Source organism: Platalea leucorodia (genome assembly GCF_965183815.1).
Source record: "Platalea leucorodia genome assembly, chromosome: 7".
NCBI lineage: Eukaryota > Metazoa > Chordata > Aves > Pelecaniformes > Threskiornithidae > Platalea > Platalea leucorodia.
In genome coordinates this window covers 37,786,875-37,807,654 of record NC_138829.1, presented here as the reverse complement: position 1 = coordinate 37,807,654, position 20,780 = coordinate 37,786,875, and the positions used below count along the sequence as shown (strand labels likewise).

At 36.2% G+C, this 20,780-nt stretch overlaps 1 protein-coding gene across 14 annotated transcripts in view; it reads right to left on the bottom strand.

Moving 5' to 3' along the window:
* The window catches only part of EIF2AK4 (eukaryotic translation initiation factor 2 alpha kinase 4), a 41,553-nt gene that overhangs the window by 8,539 nt on the left and 12,234 nt on the right, over positions 1 to 20,780 (bottom strand). For 5 of the 14 annotated variants that reach the window (XR_014228735.1, XM_082317473.1, XM_082317484.1 and 2 more), the window contains exons 10-33: positions 20,349 to 20,458; positions 19,632 to 19,789; positions 18,874 to 19,286; positions 18,050 to 18,119; positions 16,870 to 16,953; positions 15,538 to 15,660; positions 14,963 to 15,067; positions 14,669 to 14,726; positions 13,896 to 13,975; positions 13,065 to 13,166; positions 12,387 to 12,449; positions 11,169 to 11,405; positions 10,461 to 10,536; positions 8,669 to 8,790; positions 7,527 to 7,576; positions 7,265 to 7,433; positions 6,682 to 6,798; positions 5,910 to 5,975; positions 5,189 to 5,359; positions 4,412 to 4,546; positions 4,164 to 4,271; positions 3,266 to 3,394; positions 1,583 to 1,669; positions 106 to 218 (exon numbers count right to left, since the gene is read on the bottom strand). Coding sequence is in view for 12 of the 14 variants with exons in the window: in XM_082317473.1 (XP_082173599.1) it covers positions 106 to 218; positions 1,583 to 1,669; positions 3,266 to 3,394; positions 4,164 to 4,271; positions 4,412 to 4,546; positions 5,189 to 5,359; positions 5,910 to 5,975; positions 6,682 to 6,798; positions 7,265 to 7,433; positions 7,527 to 7,576; positions 8,669 to 8,790; positions 10,461 to 10,536; positions 11,169 to 11,405; positions 12,387 to 12,449; positions 13,065 to 13,166; positions 13,896 to 13,975; positions 14,669 to 14,726; positions 14,963 to 15,067; positions 15,538 to 15,660; positions 16,870 to 16,953; positions 18,050 to 18,119; positions 18,874 to 19,286; positions 19,632 to 19,789; positions 20,349 to 20,458 (2,946 nt within the window). In the remaining 2 variants the exon portion in view is untranslated. Of the gene's footprint in view, positions 1 to 105; positions 256 to 1,580; positions 1,670 to 3,265; positions 3,395 to 4,163; positions 4,272 to 4,411; positions 4,547 to 5,188; positions 5,360 to 5,909; positions 5,976 to 6,681; positions 6,799 to 7,264; positions 7,434 to 7,526; positions 7,577 to 8,668; positions 8,791 to 10,460; positions 10,537 to 11,168; positions 11,406 to 12,386; positions 12,450 to 13,064; positions 13,167 to 13,895; positions 13,976 to 14,668; positions 14,727 to 14,962; positions 15,068 to 15,537; positions 15,661 to 16,869; positions 16,954 to 18,049; positions 18,120 to 18,873; positions 19,287 to 19,631; positions 19,790 to 20,348; positions 20,459 to 20,780 lie in introns of those variants that run through there. The other 9 variants (XR_014228736.1, XM_082317480.1, XM_082317479.1 and 6 more) reach the window with 9 other exon arrangements.

The following is a 20,780-nucleotide window of genomic DNA, read 5'->3' as shown; positions in this document are numbered from 1 at the left end:
ATAAAATCAAGGTTTAACTAAGCATATCTTAAAATCATTTCATTAAAACAAACATACATTCACTGCTGATTTTGACTATTCACACTGACATGTTATGCTACTTACCTACTACATCTTTCGTCACAGATTTTAGTTTTCAGTTTCTGGATGAGGTGATCTACTAAGTCAGATTCTAAAATCCTTTTCTCCGTCTGTCTGTCTTTCTCAAAGGCTTTCACCTATGATGTAGTTCAGTGGTTCTTAAGATTGTTGATTCTTAAAATGGCATATGAATAAACTTATCAAATTTAATCAAAACCAAACAGGATTCTTCACCCGTTAAAAGTGAAGCAGTCAAAGGTTAAGAAGCTATCATCATAACCAATCAATCACTGCCAATTAAATCTTTGATTAGATTTTAATTTTTTTTCAACCAACTAATTTTCTCTGCATTCCCAAAGCTTAAACTAGCTTGGCTACTTGTATGTAATATGTGATAATTAATTTTTTAACAGAATGCCTTATAGGTGCAAATACCATATCAATAATAGCATATTTGATTTGGGGCTTTTTTTTTTAGTGAAGGAATTATGCTAGAATAAGGCTTGCCTTTCAGTTTGCAAAAGTTAGATTCAAACATTCAAAACTTAGAATATCTGCTCCATCTTTCCTGGGAAGAGATTAATCAGTACCACCACCATTCACCTCATTAGCATGTTCTTTGTTGGTTTTGCTTCAATAAAGCTATATTTAAAAGAATGCTCTGTAATAGTCTTGTGGAAGACATTGATATACAGCACTCATCATCAAAATCTACTTGTTCATACAGTTATTTCAGCTATTTGCTATCTCTGTTACAGTGACAAGGAGAGCGAATAACAAGTGAAAAATATTTTAATAATGCACATTGGCTAGGTAACATGGTCACGACAGATGCTGTCAAATGGCTACTTTATTTTCAGTCAAAAAATGAATCTTTAATAATGATCTTTTCCTAATGATCCAGAATAAAGAATATTTTAAAACTTTTAACTTCTAAAAAGGTACCAGAACCACAGGCTGCAGAACATAGAAGATGGTAATTCATGTTGTGACACAGTCCAGTCTTTCCATCTTAACCTTAGCTTACAGAGATGAGGAATGTGGTTCAGACTCTGCCTGTTTGAACTACGTGGCTTTTTTTAGATTTACGTTTTGGTTAGGTTTATTTTGTAACATGAAAGCTGCCAACTGGAAAGATCACTGAGTCAACTAATTCATTTTGTAGATTCAGAGAAATTAGAGACAATAGAAACCTTTTTCCACGTAAAGACACCAATGACTCAAAGTCAAGCAACGTTTGTGCTAATTTTTGGACTTTCCTAGAGGAAAGGAGGTCTGTGAATAACAGTGTTATGGAGGGGTAAGAAGCAGGCTTCTTCAGCTAATACTTAGCAACTGAAACTGTATTTACCTGAATTCCATCTACTTAAATACTTCATTGAAAATAATCATGATCTTAAAAAAAAAAAAAAAAAAAAAAAAAAAAAAAAAAAAAAAGAAATGTAGAACAACAGATCATAAATCTGAAACAGCATCAAGCATCCTCTGATCCCACACTTACCTTCACATGACTTCCTTCTTTATCTGACACAAGAGCCACATATGTAATCCCAGAGCATCTGCAATATTCCTGCAGTTCTTCCTGGGACTAAAATGGGAACAGGGGAAGGGGAATGGGACAGAAGTTTGACGGATTATAAAATGATCACTTAAGTAATCACACTCTCCTTAATTAAAATAACTTGATATGCAGCAGCTACACTGATTATATAAGCTTCTGAGAGAGGAAAGCTTTATTAACAAGTCCAGGAGGTGAAACTTTATTACGCACATATTTATCCACCTACTGCTCCTTAAAAATTGAAATCTGTCTAAGTCTACACTAGACAGAGAGAACGCCTAGGTCCTGCAGTCCTAGTTCCCACATGGAAGGGCTAGCTGGATCTAGAAGTGCAGGGTCTAGATAACTAAAAATGTGCAATGTAATGTCAATCAGTTACCACCCCACTGTCTGCAACTTTCAGTAACAGCTCAGTCCTGCATGACTGGTACTCTGTCATGAAAGCTGACTCCAGCTGGGTTTCATGTAAACCTGAGGCTGATCTACATCATTCTCAGTGCTGAGCTTACTGAAGGGCTTGCTATGCTGACTTAGCAGTGGGTTGCAGGACAGCATCAGACAGAGGCAAGAACTACCCAAATCTTCATTCCTTAAGAATCGCAAAAAGAAGAGAACCCAGGGTGATCATAGGAAAAGCATAATGATCTGGATTTTTTTCAGTTCTGAGGGATTGAAACCATCAGAAATGTTATGGCAAAAGATTACAAAAAAGTCAGACAATTAAGTGAGTGAGCTCAAAACTGTCTGCTCTGCAGCACGTGACTCAGAATGGGCAACTGCAGAGTGTTTCTTTTGTTAGTCACCAACTGGCATACTTAAAGGTGAAACCAGACTCATAATCCTCAGGTAACTGCCACCACTATTAAAAAGGACTTCAGCATGTAGCTCGCTATTCCAGTGAGGTAGTAGTGGCTGAAGATCTGCTTGGTTTCAACTGGAGAAAAAACCGCACAACCCAGCTTGCTATTGTCTCTCCCTCCTACCACAGATCTCTCCAGGGACTACATGGGGACCCCACAGCATATCTAGTAGCTCAGTTTACTGAACTGTTTTTCTAACAGTAGAATGATGTCAGTATTCCCTCTGTACCTGACAGTCTTCAGCCATCTGGATATATTTAAAAGTTGATGCTACTGTTCTGTTCCAGACATGCCCTTTATTAAGGATTAACACATTAATTCAGGGATCCTACTTGCAGCCCTCATTGAAAGGAAAATTTATTGCCTTCACTGGCACAAAATATCCTTCTGCTTTGAAGCATCCACACTTCACTTAATTGGAGCTAACTGGCCTCATTTTAAATTCATTATGCAACTCTCCCCCTTGATTTCAACAGGTCTTGGACTCCACACTCAGTGTGTAATTGGGAAGGTCACTTAATTCCTCTGTGCGCATAAAGATCCTCCACTGCACTTTTAAATACCGTGGGAGGTAGAGAGGAACAATGCTGCAAGGCCAGTGAGACTTTCTTAATGTTATTGTATCTGAATAGCACACTACATGCTCAGTTTCATGAGTCTGTAACTCAATCAAAACTAGAAAAAAATTGAAAAAGGATGGTCTCAGGCTGCACTAATCTTAGAGAACAATGATATATTTAACACATGGAGATAGAAATTCTACCTGGGACCAGTCATACATTATTTCTGCTGGAATTCCTGCAGTCCAGAGTTTCTGAACAATATTGATAGCTCTACCCATTGACATCTGACCAACACTTACAACCAGCAAGTCACATGAGCTGACAGAAACCTGAAGGGAAAGTAAAAACAAGGGGGACAATATTAGCCACAAGACCACCTTTTCCCCTTCATAAGGCAGCTAAAGTAACAAAGAAGGATAAATATACTAATGTTTTTCAAAATCCATCAAGCTGAAAAAAAAGGGGTTAGATCCACCTCTTTTTACAGCCACAATCTACCCAAGCATGTTTGAAAGTCACTGAAGCCTAATCTTTAACAAAAAGCATCTGCACAGCCTCATCTTGCAAAGTATCCTAGCCTATTCTGTTCTTCCCTTCCCACTCTGCTTAGCAATGTTAATTTATTCTTATGAAGAAAACTTCATAAAATACACATTCCACAACCAAGTGAAGTTGTGTGACACTGTACAAAGTATTCCATTTTCTTAAGTTTCCTTCCATCTCCACCTTCTATACTTTTATAAAGGGAGAAGTTGTAGGGGCAAAGTAACACTTATTAGCTAAGTATCTACAGTTGTATTCTTCCATCTGAAACAATCCACAGGCTGAGAACAATGTCCCATTTAAATTAAAAATAAAAGGGTATAAAGCCTGAAGATCCTCTCTTCTCCTAATCATTATTTTGCTAAATAATGCTCTGTGGAGAAACACGGAAGAAAACAGGTCATCTTGATGTTTGCTGTCTATTTCAGTATGGTATTATTTTGGAACACATCCGAACATCTTATTTTTTGCCCATCTGTGGCTACAGTTTGGTTACTGAACTGTCAGGAGTAAATAAACAAACAAAACCCCCTACCTCCCAAAAAACAGACTTACAGAATCCTCCACACTGGAAACAGCAGCAGTTATTTTATCTATAGCTATGCTGACTCCAACAGCTGAAGGAACTGGTCCCACCATCTGCGGCCCTCTAAATTGTGGAATCTCAAAACAAGACAAAAACAAAATGGAAGATCCAAACAGTTATCTTTGAAAAATGTCAAAAAGGTTTTTCATTTTTTCACTGTTTTTTAAAAAAAAAAAAAAAAAAAAATCTAAATTCATGAAGAGAGATGAGCACATACCAGATGATCATATCTGCCCCCTGCAGCAAGAATTTCAGGCACAGTTCTTTGTCTTCTTTTGATGTATGCTATAAACTGAAAGATAATACCATTGTGCTGCTGTATTTTGTAAACTAGTCCCAGATTTATAGAAACCTGTAAAATAAAAATGAACATGTGTACAAGACCTTTACCAATATTACCGGATAATATAATTAATTTTCTGTGAGCAGTGTGGATTGAAAACACTGTTCTCACATAAGGAAGACATGGAAACACTCCTTATCTCCAAAAATTTCAGATAAAATTAAAAATACAGAAATGATGCTTTAATCTTAAAGCGTCCTAAGAGACCTATAGCACAAAACCCAAACAGCAAGCCTCAAGGAAAGTGGGAGAGGGGAGGCCTTTCAGTAGTCATCAGCTTTCTGTATTTTTAAAATATTTATAGTTTATTTCAAAATTTAAAAAATTCCTTTATGCTCTAGGTAATACCGTCAATCTTGGTTGGAAAAAAAAAAAAAAAGTCGGTGTGTCATTAGACGGAAATTAAGCCAGAGACTTCTGACTGGAAGAGGTTTTATTCTTAAAATGGAGTCTTTTTTTTAAAAAAAACAAAAACAAAAACAAACAAACAACCACAAAACAAAACAAAACAATGCCAGTATTATTACTTGCCATCAAAAGACACTTTGATGTGCTTTTTCTATTCTAAATATCATTACTTTGTTTCCTGGCAAATTACAAGGCCCATCAGCCTATAAATCCATTAATTTATTAGCAGAGTATTTTACAAACCTGAAGTTTTATTCCAAGTTGCTTTAAAAGACCAATGATTTCCTCTAAATCCTTCATGCCATGCTTCAACAGCTGAGTGACACCTGGCTTTTGTTTTATCATTGTGTTTAAAAATGGAAATACATTACTTGCTTCTCCCTTCTGCTCAATGAATCTGTAGAGTCGAGAAAGCTAAAAACAAAAAATCAAATTAAAAACAGGTAGCACCACTGACAGCACTCAGAATAGGTCACATCTAAAAAAATGAAAAATATTTCACTTGGTGTGAGTAAAATATCTGCCTTTTTTGCTTGTTCTGCCCAGCAGCCTGTTTTTATCTCATGACTTGAGGAAAGGAATGAACAGGCACAAGTCTTATCAGGGTGTCGAGAAGTTAACATCAACTCTTTATGCACATTCATCAACATTTGCAGACAAATTTTTTTTAAAGTTTCTCTCAGTTCGTTTTACTAAATACCGCTGCACAGTATTCCATTTACCCTTTAATTGTTTCCACAGTCTGAAAAATACGTTTAAAAGAAAGAAAGAAACTTGGACAGTTGCTATACTGACTTCCAGAGAGAACAGAGAACAAAATCAGACCACTTCCAAAGAGACTGATCTATTCTGAACAGAAGATGTAACAGTTTCTTACTCTGGTTGATTCAATTGCAAAGTAACTAAAATATTACTTACTCATGGCAAGTTACAGGGAAATTAACACTGAATTAAAATTACTTACACTACTTGATGTGAGAGAAAGATTACAGAATTTGGCTTCTACTTCTCTTTTAGTTAGCTTTTCTGTCTACAAGAGAAACAGATTCAAACATACTCAACAACTGAGTTACAAAAAAAAAAAATTACTATTGCTGAGAATTAAAACACAACTTTCCAATACCTTTAATTAAAGGTTGCATTTACAAATGGCAATTATACTGTAATAGAACAAAACCGATAAATAATACATTTTCCACCAATGCTGTAGTGAGGCTGTATTCAGCTTGGTTTCAAGAAGCAACAAAAAGTATAAAAATACGAACTTTGTTGAAAAGCACTTCTGCATAAATACCAAAATGCTTATGTAAATTAATTAGAAAAAGAATAAAATGAAAGGAAATAAAAAAGGCATTTTGTTGGGATTTAAACACTACTTTAATTATTCAAATTAATTTGATCTATTTTCTCTGCTTATAAGGTAGAAAAGACCAACACGATATTAAGATACATTTTAAAGCTTTTATTGAATAGCCTACCAGGTCTTAATTATACAGGTGAATAATTCTCTCATAAATACACGTTTAAAAATCATCTTAAAACATCCCAATCCAGAAGTAACAGAAAACTAATTAATCTAAGTTTACTGCCCAAAGATAGCCAGCCTTTTTACATATTAACAGGATATTCCTTGTTATGCTGGCAGTGGGCTGTTACTCATTTTTAGAGACAGCTCCACAAAATAAGATACTCTACAGTGATGATTACAGAGATTAGATTAATAACTAGTGTCTTACCACAGCATCATACAGAATGATGTAGACTTGATTGAGTTTATCCTCTGGTATCCCACAGTGCAAAAGTATAGCTTTTAGTAAGGCAGTGTGGTTCAAGTAAATACTGTAATTTCTTTCCTAACGAAGGGTAAAGAAAAAAGAAAGGAAGGAAGAAAGAAAGGAGGAAAAAAAGTTTTACTTGCATTCCATTTTGCTAAAGAGAAGTTTCCTAAACATTGAATAATAGCTCAAAACTAACTTCAGACCTCTCCTTCCACCACCTTACCTTCCATCTGTAACTAAAGAATGTCAAGGCTTGTCCCATTCTAAAATAATCACTTGCCTGATAGAAGACAGATGGTATTTCAGTGGCACTGTAAGGATTCAATTAATATTTCCTATGCTTCATTTTAAGTTTACCTACGAAACATATTTTTTATTTAAATGACAGCGTTCTCTAACTAACTATTGATAAAATGTGTAAACAATCGGTACTTCTTAAGGTTAAAGGAACTATCCTTTTTAAACATATTAGACTAAATATTTACCTAGATTAAAATTTTAGGATGGAAAAGAGAGCCAAGGGGATGATTAGAGAATCTACCTGTAGCACTGAAAATTCTTGAATGATTTCTGAAATGGCATAAATTGTTTCTGCTATAGGCAAAAAGCTATTTCCAGTAGATGTAATGATGTCAAATGCACATTCTAGGAGTTCTTTGGGATGACAGCGGTCTAACTTCCGAGGTCTGAAAACTCGCTCTATACAGTATCTAAAGGAAACATTGAAGAACGAATCAGCATATTCAGTGGTCACTGTCATAAAGCACGGCATCTGTGCAAAGCATCATCTCCATGTCCCTTACCTTTTCAAGTTTGATATGTTATTTCTAGCTACAAATCTTGCAAAAGGAATCTGAAAAACAAAATACATTAAAATTGTTGAAACAAAACATTCAGTCTGACTAGGCTCTGAAACTGGAGACGAATTACTACTGTGCAGTAACACTTGCTCTCTCACATGTGTAATAACACCTTAAATATTTGCTGTAGCCAAGTAATATTATTTAATCATGCTTCCCTGCAAGTTTTAAATAACATTCCCTCCCCCCCCCCCCAAGTTCTTAGAAGAGCTTGGAGAGGGACACAAGGACATTTCTTAATTACCCTAATGCATGCAAAATGCATCATAAATCAACTATGAGCATATTAAAATGTACAAGCAGGTATTTTGCTGTTTACATAAAGACATAAAGAAGTATTTTTTAATAAATCTTTAGTCAACACACTTTCCAAAACAAGTAATTCCAACAGAAAGATCGATTTTGTAGGTCCTGCACAAATCCTTAACTGTGAATCATATTGTATAGCTTAACATTATAAATACAAGGGAAGGGTGAGTCAAACTGAATTTAAATTAATGAAACAGAATATAAAAAGTCAGGTTCTTCAACTGTCGATAATAAACAAAAAATATAACTTCAAGCATTTAGGTGTTAAATTAAGTGCAAGGTAATCAATTAGGCCAACATTGCATATAATTGCGTATTACTGATAGAGGAATCCCAGACAGTAAAATTTGAACTGTGCCAACAAGCAATTTCCCTCAAGAGTAGAATGATCCTTGACAACATCTGTTTGAGGAACACAAAACTGGACAGACTGTTACCCACATTCTCTATAAGGACATATAAATAAGAAAGGGCTGGGGATATTAGAATTTTCACTGGTCATTGGAAAAGTCTTGTCTCTTCTATGTGCCAAAAAAAAAAAAAACCAACCCGAAACACCCCCCCCCCCAACAAACCTGCAGTGACATCTATCACATTTATAATATGGCATTATTTTCACTTGGGGTCGGGGGGAGAGAGAGAGAGAGAAGAAAAGTCTATTTCTTCCCTGTGTGGGTGTAAGCCTAACCAAATTTGTGACTAGCGAATCTAAGGTACCTGCAAATACCACAGCACTCTTCAAACCCAGCTTTGCCTGCAGAGATGATACTACTTACTCTGAGGTCATAAGGAAGCATTACCAGCATCCCACTGTGATCCATGAAATATGAAGCTTCATTATGTTCATATACCTTTTTATTTCTGGGCATTAGCAGTGGAGTATGCAGCTTGATGGCTCCTGCACAAAACCAGTAAAATACTATTATCTCCCATTTCAGAAGTAACATCTGGTTTTTACAAGCTCATGAACAGTCTTGCAGGGCATGATAATCTCAACCAATACCTTTTAAAAATTACATTATTTTAAGTGTCCTTAACAGACTTTCCTCTTCCACCGTTTAAAGAAAGCATATCAAACAAAACTTTGATGTTCCATCTTGCACACTTCTTGGACACAGCAGGCAGCCCACAGAGAGAGAGAGGAGAACTGCCAATTCCACAGCCCAAGCAGAATCCTCACCTTGCCCTCCCTCTTTAAACACCACCTTTCACAAAAGCATGCATACAAAACAGGTGAGAAACTCTACAGATACCAGTAGTACTGTTTCGGTCTGGAGGCACCTTCCATAGAGAATAAATACTGTTCACACATGTTGCATCCTGTGTCTCAAAAACGTACTAGAAGTGTTTATGGTTCACTTTAAAATCTCATAAATACCTTTTTTTCCTGGGTCTATTTTGCAACCATTTATCTGTATGAATCCAATCTTCATTGAAACCTTACTATTAACAATAATATCCCTAATCACTGAAAAATACTTTCCTGTTTTAAATTCTCTACTGATTCTCAAACAGTTATTTTACTATAGAAGCTTTACTCATATCTTCAGTTCGATTTCAACATAAACATTTAAATTAGAAAAAAAAAAAGCCCCAAATACAAGGAAATGCTTCTAAATATTACAGACAGCAGATACACTCTATTGGAAAAAATATATATCCAAAACCCCCACAGTTCTTTTCTAAAAGAATGAAAACATTTCAGTCTCTCAAATGCTGACAAACACTTTCCAAAGTCTGTCAAGCTTTAAAGGGGCAGGGTGTGGGGAAGAATAACTTCTCCTTACTTGACTTCACATTTCTCAGTTTCTCATTCTTTTGTATTGCCAAACCCTGATCATGCTTAATCAGATCATGACAAATTAGAAAATCTCCCAGTTTCTACTTTAAAATTCTCTATTTTTATATAAAATACTATCATGAATGCATATAAAACAATACAATTCATAACATTTCAAATGTGACAGTGTGTGCATAAATTTTCTTCCTCTCTTAAAAACTAATTTTAAGCAAATACTATTACTAATGACTGGATAGAGTTCTGGAAATTTAAACCATCAGAGACTACCGAACATCGTGATGCCACTCTGGCTCAGGAAGTTCCTGAACAGCTACTAAGAACAGTATCGCTGAAAGTACCACTATACACTTGCTCTGTTTCCACGTTCTTTCTTATGACATTCCCATTCTGATTATATTCAAAGAGAGGTTACTGTGCTGCGTGGATGCTTGGTCTTTCACTGTAGAGGTATCCTTATATTCAGATCTAGATTTTATGTAACACTCTCTACCTCTAAAAGCTCATACAGACTTATCAGAATAACCAAACACATTCAAAGATATAATTAAGATTTTCACTGTTTTTTCTGTAGAAAATTTAAATCATTCAGATTTGAAGTTAACAGCTATTACTGGGATGCCGAAATAACAGCACAAAACAATGTAAAACTTCAAATGATATGCAACTACTGAACATACTTTCTGACTCATGTGATATGAGCCATTCTATTCTCTTAAATCCATTCAATCATGAAAAAGGAAATGAATGACTTTTGTAAACACACCCACCGTGTCTTTTAAATATCCGGCTGACAATCTCACATACATGCTGCTGTATCTTGGCTGCCCAAATAGAAAAACTACCCTGAAACCATCACAAATAAAAAGTACATATATAATTCATATGCCATGAACACTCCACGTAATATAGGCAATCATTCCACGTAATATAGGCAATAAGCATTCTGCTATCTCGTCCCACTATAATAAACTGTAATGCTTACATAATAAAAAATAACTACAGCTATACAAAGCATTATTGTACTGTGTTACCTTGTTTTCTTTAGACTTAGGAAGATTTAAGAGTTGAGAAACCAAGAAGGATTACTTTGATTGCCATGATCAGAAAGGGAAGAAAACAGTCAGAGGCAACACACTCTGTTGGCAATCAGATGCAAGTACCGTTAGTTTGACAGGAATTCAGAGTAATGAAAGTAATCATCTGGACATAAGCTTAAAGCTTTAGCTGCTACAACCAAACACTGCTCGTTTCTTCATTCAAGAATGAATGTAAGGTTCAAATGGAAAGTGGCTATTCAAGTCCACATAGTACAGATTGTAGCTTTAAGTGGGAACTAATGCAAAGGTTAATCTTAAGAGATAATGCAATTCTCTCAAACATGTTAGAGTTTACCTGTATAATTTTTTTTTTTTAAATCCAACACAAGAAAAAAAAAACAAAACAAAACAACACACATCCCCTAAACACCTACAAACCTTCAGCATATCACTGTCATAGGTGTAGTCTATAGCCGGAGATATACGCTGTGAAAATATCTGATTCATCATCGTCCGGTACGCCTTTCCATCCACATTTGCTAAGGTATGGTGGAGTACTTCATGGAGTTCAGACTCTTCCATTTGTGGTGGTGGAAGATGTTCACTTTTTAACAGCTCCACAGCTGTTGGTCGTGCTGCAGGATCATGGTTCAGGAGCCATGTAATAACCAATCTCTACAAGTAAAATCAAAATTTTATAGCTTAGAAAAACTTTATGTATTAGCAGTATTTACAACAAACTTCTTAGTCACATCAATAAAAAAATTATGAGACTCTCCAGGGGACAAAAAGGCAGGATCTGAATCTTTGGGGTAGATATTCTTTGCTTATTAAATTCTAAATGCGTTTTATTTTGTTATTATCTGAATAAAATTTACTAAAACACAAAAATTATTAGAAATGTGCCACCTGGGACGATGAAATATCTAGTATCCTTTGTTGTTCTAGGTTATGCTAGCTCTGGCATCTGTTTATCAACAAAGTTAAGAGAAAGCAGAATCATATGCATAACAACAAAGACGTGAGAGTTACAAATATTAAAGACGGGGGAATCTTCCTGGCATACTTCAGTGAACTGTACAAGACGGAAACATTTTTATGGTACTAGTAACAGGCAGATTGCTGTTTCACAGGCATAACAGACAAAAAGCTAATGCTAATGGTCAACAAGAGTCCACTAGCACAAGGAAAAAGTTATCTAGATGGTCCAGAAAAGATTACACTGCTCCTTATCACTTCATTTCTCTGCCATGGAGGCATCCAAAACAGCTCCTGGCAGCTCTTTTGAAACTCAGAACAGTCAGCTTAGCTTGCACACCTCTTTCTGTTCTGTGACACAGATTTCTTTCAGAAGTTTAAAGTTAAGAGTTAAACAATGTAGATGCCATTTATCTGAGCCTGAAGAGTCTAAATTGTTCCGCAGAGCTTAAAAGGTATGCCAGTGAACGCTGCATTTCTTTATGACTGTGCTCAGGGAATTTTGTGGGTAAGTGTATTTCCATGTCAACTTAGTATACTTTTTTGAGATTTTTCTTTTTTCCTTACTTTGTTCTAATGCCATGTAATAAGAACTTGGCAGAGATTACTAATTTAATTTTAAGTGGGGAAAATGATAATTAACGTTTCTTGACAGGGAATACCTAATAGTTAAAATACCTTCAAAATTACCTGCTTTGCATGGTTGACTTCATCAAAGTCTTTAGGAAATACAATAGTGGGCTATAAAAAACAAAAACCACATTTGAATTATAACAGGCAGTCCAGCTTGCTCATGCTAGTCTTATTTTTAAGTTTTACATATTTAAGCAGAGAAACTAAGCATTTTTATTGCCCATGGGGGAAAAAAAAAAAAAAGAAAAAAAGAGGGAAAAAACCCCACATGGCAAATTTAGTTTGAAGAGCTAAAAGGAAAAAGAATGTCACTGACATGCTTTTATGATGTTTTGTACAATGAAGATACAACCCATAATCACAAGCATTTACCAACTACAAATACCAACTGGTTCCTGAGAGAGACCCACTAGGTCTAAACCTAGGTGTACTAAAGCCATGACGTCTTTATCTGACGTTTACACCTCTAATGTTTTGGACTATAAAAATTAATTTCACAGATAGAACACTGACTGATGGTAATACCATTAGGGAATCCACAGTGCATTAAGGGAATGTCAGTACCAGCTCCAATTTTATTCTTCACTTTTCATTATATATTTTATAAATTTTTTTTTTAAGCACTCCCTGTGGAAACATTTTTGCTATGTTTTGCATCCTTTTACTTCTCTTAACAAACTATTTGATGCACAGAATTAGTATCTTTTATATCTGTGTACTTACCAGTCTTAGCTGACTAAGAACAAAGATCCTTTCTGATGCAGTACTCATGGGATGATAAGACATTTCAAAGAATATTATACCCAGACTGAACAGGTCCACTTTCTAAGGAATAAAAAAATGGAAACTTAAATGTAATACCCGGGAATTCTTTGCAGAAGATGATAGCAGAGAAAAAAATAATGTTTTGGTTAAACACAGTATATTACAGCCAGAGAGGGAGGTGGGTTTTTTGTGGTGTGTTTGTTTTGGAGGGGGGGTCTGGAAGGGGAAGGGGTTGGGCGTTTTTTTTATTCTTTTTTAAATGACACGATCCATTAAGAGTTGGTAGACTTCAATGCCTTCTATCATCACAGCACTGCCATGATGTAAAGGATTCCCATTTTGAAAACATTCTTGCTTTGAAATTCAGCTCGTCTCTGCATATAAACAGGATCCTCTCTGATGAAAAAATGCACCCCCACCTCCAAAAAAAATCAGTCTAGGAATCCAGGAGAGCAATATATACTTCTGATGATGACATTTTACCGTAACTAAAGACTGTAAGATTTCTATCCTATTCATTTATAAAGGTCCTCCATGATTACCTGCTTTCAACTTGAAGTCACTTGCACCTAGTCATGGCCACAGCACAGGCAGAAAAACTGACTTGCCCACATCCTTCTACCCTTAGTCTCCTCTCAAAGGAATATTTCTCATTCCCTTGCTTATTGCAGCAGTCCCACCACACCCTGTTCCACCTCAAATTCACCTTTGTTGAGCGGGAATGACCTAAATTGTACCTGGTACCTTAGATTCCATGCTACCCTTTTATTAAGTCTACTCTAATCATACCTGATTGTATGTAGACTTAGTGCTTCCTTGGACCTCTGGGCTGACATACAGCGCAGTGCCAACCATCCCAGTCAAACTACCTATGTGGCAAAAGATAAGAGTACCAGTTTCAATAAAGTGGGAGAGAAATGCAGCATCAAAGTCAGGAAAAAACTCACTCATCTTCTGTCCTCATTTCTTCTAGGTTGGAATGCAGTACTTATTGAGAGAGATCCAGTCGAGAAGAGTTTGCAAAACACACAGTTCTTACTTCACACGTCAAGTATCTGTGTCTATCTATAGTAGCTAAACCTATCTATTGCTTTACAGAACTGTAGTAGGTCAGCACACAAATGATACAACTAAATTTCACTTCCATTACATTCATCTTAAGACACACAATGTACTAAATTTTCTAAAGTTGAGCCTGTTATGGAAGGCGTCAAATAAAACCCCAACCAAACAAAAATCCCTGAAGTCTTGAAATTGTCCTGTACAGGCAAGAGAACAGAAGTGCAGATGGAACAGATGAACAGGTTCTCTATACACCTCACCATGAGAAAAGCACTGATCTATGTCAGAAGGCTAGCAGTGGAAGCAAATTCATTTTTAGATAACAGTCAAAACTGCCAGATTATATGTAACATATCTACCCAAAAGTTGGTGGTTGGTTTTCCCCCCTCAATAAAAAAGGTTTTATTTTCAAAGAATGAATGGAAGTTCTAACAGAGTATACAAGACTACAGAATGTGTTTGCTTAAAATAATTTAGAACAAGCTGCTATGTAAACTAACCTGATGGGTCAGACATAGCAGAACTATCTGAGTGACTTTCTTCTTGTTTAGAGACCACCTGAAATCAGGAAAACAGACATATTGTAAATGGCACTTGAAATGCTTCTGTTGGCTTTTCTTGCCGCTTTGGTTGGCAGTACGTGGCTCAATTCTAGAACCTTAGAAATAAAAAAGTTTCTGGCATTCACAATGTAAAGTCCAATGTGCACTACGTTTTTATGGTTTATTTTTCATCTTTCATGTTATGACAACACCAAATTCAAGTTTTTTTCATTCACTTTCAGCTGTACTTACTGCATTTGCTGGATGATCCGTAGCTAAACCAAAATCACCAATTTTGACATGATCATCTGAATCTAAAAAAATGTTCACAGGTTTCAAGTCTCTGTGGATCATTCCCTGTTACATCAGGAGAAAAAAAAAAAAAAAAAAGAAGACGCACAGAATAATAAAACAATAAACAGAATTCAAAATAAAATGTTCTTTATAATAGACTGGAAAACCGTATTACATACTTCTATTATGGTGGGAAATCTACTGCATTAAGTCACTGATGATTAATTTTGAAATAAGACTATAGTCTGTAGCCCAGAAGCTAGGAACAATTTTTAATGCTACCAGACACCCAGCAGAATGCTTTTAAAGGTGCTCAAATTTTTCTGACACAGGAAAAAATCTGAAATGGTTCATTATAAAATTCAAATTTATGATAAAATATTCTAAACCCCTAGAACAGATTAATAATGGAAAGGGCAAGGAACGAACCTTGCTGATAAGTGCCCCAAAATGAACAGAATATGAAGAAACCCATATAGAAAGAGGCAAAATGTAGATATTATGGACAGGTCATAACTGTCATATTTACTAACCTTTTCATGGATGTAAGCTAACCCATCTAAAATTTCTCGGAAAAGCCTCCAAAGCCGACTGGTGTCTTCATATAATCCTTGGTCAATAGTATCCCTTAATGTGCTCTTTTCACAATACTCCATCTTCAGTTGTGCATATGTAGGGGACAGGGGAAGAAAGAGCGGTTTTGTCAAGAAAAGAGACCATCAGAAATTTCTATCTGCATATTAATGCCTGGTTCTGTAACATACAGTTCAGGAGCAAATAGTATCACCACAGCATTCAGTTGTTTGGAATTCTCCTGAGAGCTGTCTTTTAGCTAGAAAGAATTCACTTGTGGGTCCCATCTCATTATATGGGACAATGGTACGAGCTTGTAGAGTAGTATGTTCTCTAACATAAATGTTAAAAACAAGGTGAAACCAGCCAAGCCATAATGTATGTTTAAGCCAAACTTTAAAGAATCTCTGGCTTTATTTTACTTGGCTTTTTAACTGCTTATATTACGAATATACATAACTCGTGCAAACAAGCTTATTTAAAACTCGTTCCATCTAATTATATCTTCCTTCCAGACAAGCTCTAGCATTAAGTGCATTATAAAAAATTGCACATCACCACAGAAGAGTTAGCTATGATAGTTGACTTCTCCCAGAAACAGTCTAACTCCTCACACAAGGGAGATGTTGTGAATAGTAAAGCCTGAAGTTGCAAACCTGCAGGGATTTTATTTTGTGCCTACTGTTAGGGCCATACAATGGCTTTGCAGATTACTATTCTCTGTTAAAAGAAAGTGCATACACAATATAGTGCCTTTGAAGAGAATGAGAAAGCTTTCATATCTGTGAAATACAACTTGCCCTCTGGAAGTTAACATAGTACACTTCAACTCCACGTTGGGAATTAACACCATAACCAGACTCAAGAACACTAGCTACAGTGTTAGGGGGTTGGGATGGGTATTCTAAACGTGTAACAAGCACAAGGCAAAACAATGCTTTGGAAACCATGGCCTCAGAAAGGCTGGTTGGTTGGGTTCTTCTAAGGTTAGGTCAGGAGTTGCCAACTTTTACTTGTACACAAGCAACAACAGTGATCCCATTACACACTACGGCACTACAAAACTTTGCTCCCTCCAACCACAACTACAGAGCCTCGGAAGGCATAACAAGCCACAGTGTCTTCCACCGGCCAAGCCTTTCAGAAAACCAGTCTATTGCAAAAACAACATTGAACTTAGTCTCATTTGCGTTTTTTGAAGGTCATTACTTTTCTGATGAAAACCAGCAATTAATCTCTTCAGGTTGGAATAAACAGTATTCTTTTATCTGAAAATGCAAGCACATTTGTACCTGAATGTACAGATAATGCACTGTTTGAATGACTGGTGTCCTGTCTTCTCCTCCATGGCTATTCTTTTCATTGCCTTCTTCATCCTTTATCACAACAAAAGTAACAGAACAGTTAGCTACAGGAAGCTGTCCGGAGTTTTTTTATGCATACTACTATTTTTTAATGGCTGGAACACATTGATGAGAACTCACCTTCTATGGCTAGGTTTGAGTAACAGCAAAATAATATATTGACATTTTTGTAATGCCACTGCTTCTAAGTGAACTAGAAAAACAGGCATGACTCAACTCTCATTTTCAAAGTGAGAACAAGTAAAATTTTGCCATCATTAGACACTGGAGGAAAAACATTCCAGAATATCTGGATGAAACCTAAATCTCAAAGTGTGTCACGTTTTAAAAAAAAAAAAAATTTAAACTAAAATATACAAAGCTTACTTAATAGAGTTAATAATGCAACCCCTGCCCCCAACCAACAATTTTGATATAGTGTGTATATAGATATAGTGACAAAAAACACGCTGCCATATTATTAAATTATATATTGAAAGCTTTTTCATGCCAATGTATATTAAAACAGAAAGAGGAAGGAGATGAAGCTTTAATAAGAGCATTTTACAGATCATCAGGATTGGCAGAAAACTGTGCATTAGCTTTCTAGTGATACAGTGCACTGACTGCTCATAGCAAGTGCTGTGATACAAAATCTTAAAATCAAATAAAACCTTACACATTATTCTGACTTCCTGTCTCTTTTTGAAAGTGGTGACAACGCATATTGCTAGCAGTCAAAAAGTGGCTAGTGTGAGCAAATATACTGGTTTATATCAACTAAAAGCAGAACAGAATTTCAACTTCCAGATGATGTAAGGCAACCTATACAGTTGACTACATCATGTACACACTGAAGTGTTAAACCCGCAATAACCAGGCTCATGACTATGAAGCACAACTCACATTTAGCTCAATGAACGTTAAGGGAAACAGAACCCAGATTTCCTGCATCAGACTGATTTCTATGGAACACAGCTCATGACAGCACAATATTTACTCTGATGGAACATAACCTCATATGGTTCTGTACTTACACCAGAAGTGAAACAAAACTTCCCAACTGACCTGTTCGCTTGTCAAAGCCTAATGATCTTTTCATTTTCACTAGCTTTATCTTTATACTTACTGGAGGATGACCTTTACTGTTTTCATCCTCGTTATCAAAAATTATTTCACTTTCTGAATCTGTGGTTGGCCTGTTTAAAAAAGAAAAAGAAAAAAACACAAAAGTTTTGGGTACCAAGAAATAGTTACTAAGAAATCTGGAATCTATGTGTGAAAGAAAAGAAACTCTAAGCTTCTGTTGAACACCTACCCTATGCCTTAAACAAAAACGCAAAACAAAAGAAAACCCAAAAAAGTATCCTGCTTGCAAAGCAACACTTCCTTTGACAGCCCAGTCTCTTAACGGGAAAGTATATATTTGCATCAGTAAAATTTAATATATTCAATAAGCAAAACTGAGATAAGTTTACTTATTTACTTACTTTACTTACTTGCTTAAGCAAAAAGCCACCATGAGTGAAAGAACCACTTCATACACAGAGGCAAGTATAGAATATGTTAATAAAAATCAAAGCAAAAAAGAAAGGACAAGTAAGGTATTTTTCAGGATTTGTAATCTTTCTGTGCTCTTGTTTATTAAAAACTTTGCTCTCAAGGTTGAATAAGACAGACCAACATAAAGTAAACAGTCATGCATTCTGACACAAATGGTAAGAAACTTCTAGAAGCGTAAACCAAAATTTTCCTTGTACACTGACAGTTTTTAGCTACAAATTTTCCTCTCCCTGGCTATCTGACTGCTGGAAAATACACTGGTTTTGAACCAGGGCACAGAATGAAAATGCAGTGAACTACCTCTGACAAAAGAAGTGAGAATGTTAAAAGACACAAACTTGGAAAAACCAGCTCATGTTCCCTATAGTGCCGATACTGAAGCCTACTTACAAAATTGAATGTGAGAACACCCCATCACCGTCATCATCGTCATCACTGGACTCCTGATCAGCTCCACTGAATTTATTGCTGGAGGATCTTTCACACGAAGTACTCCACTCAACTGAACTTGTCAAAACGGGAGGAGGAGCATTAGCTTCCACATCATTTGTGTCCTCAGTGGCAAGGATGAACACACCAGCTTTGGTGGGCATTCTTTTCTCTTCGGTTGTTTCAGATGATGACACAGTGGGAACAGGACTTTCATGCTTTTCTATCCAAGCATTGTAATACCTCACAATATTCTCATGGTTCAAGCGGGAAAGTAATGTTACTTCCCCCTTAATCCTCCGAAATTGCTTGCTGGCAGGGTTTATGCGGATACGTTTCACAGCATAATAGCAACCGTCAAGCTTATTTCTCACCTGCAAAATTCAAATAAATCTTAAGTCAAATGCTTATAAATGCCTTACCAAGTAGAGCCAGAAGTAGAACAATTTCATAGAAGAGGAAGTTTTCCTTCCACCTGGGAAACGACTACAATTCAAATGCAAGCTTTCTCATATTGACAGGCTTCTCCCCAGACTCCAGGAACCTCTCACAAAACTTATCAGTCTATTCAATTCCAGATAAAAACCACACCACAGGCACAGCACGCTAGAAGATAATAAATAAAACCATGCAAACACTGAATATATTGTTTTGCTTCAGAGAAAACAAACACATCCCCAAAAAGGATTCCATAGAGGGCAATAATTTTTATATCATACCTTGATGACTGCTCCAAAAGCCCCTTTGCCAAGTAATTTTAGCTCTTCGAACTCATTGTAGTAGCGCGAAAATTGTTTCTGTGTTTCTGTGAAGAATGAAGCGCTGGATATCTGACTGCTGGGTACAACTGTCTCAATGCAGTCTATACCTGCTGAATCTGTAATGAGGATATCAAAGTTACCACCGCTGGCAGTATGGGGGTATGGGGATAAGGCACAGTGGACTGTCAAATAAGCATCAGGAAGAAGATAAAACCTAAGTAACTTTAAGTGCAACTAAAACCTAAAATACAGAAGTGCTCTGCTGTGTAGAGTTAAGCTGTGGTACAAGCATAAACCTTAATACAGTTTTTAATTACTAACATTAATTATACTGAACAAAGGAACGGATTCTAACAAGAACATAACGAGGGAAGAAGTCTCATTGGAGTAGCATCTTCCAAGGACAAAGTTAAGTTTGACATTTACACCATGCAGGAGGTGGATGAATTTACAGGTTTAATTAAAGCATCAGTTGCTTCTACTGATGAGACAACAGCAGTCAATCCACCCCAGCTAGTCATGGATATAGAGGTTAAAGACCATACTAGCTTTTAAGTTAGTTAATGTTAAAAACTCGTGCAGTCTTGTGAAGCTCTAGCACAGCTCAGTTCTTCTGTTACTGCAGGCATGTAGTCCATTTATTTAGCAGAACACGGAAAGAAACAAGTTTCTTACCATCTAGGTTTTCTTCAGCTACAGGTATTTTCATTTGTGGAATGTTAATAAAACTATGTTGTAACAACTGCTGAGGAGTCCATCTTTCCTTATCTTCCAAGCAAACGCATCTGTTAGCAAACCAGGAAGATAACTGTTCAAAGATCTATTCCGTATCAGGCCTAAATGTTCAAAAAGGTCTCCTTATATTTAAGAAATCATCACCTTTATCATTCAGATAGGAATCAGAAGCAAAGACAGGCTAAGTGACTTATCCACAGTGACACAGAAAGTTGGTGGCCAGGCAGAGAAGTAGAGAGCACCAGACCTGTTCTCCTGAATCCCAGATTAGCAGCCTGAGCCGTGAGGGAGCAATCGCCTCTTCTCTGAAAACTATAACTAGTGACAATGGGGCATTTAGCTGTTCTTTCAAAAAACCGTTAAAGTCTTTAA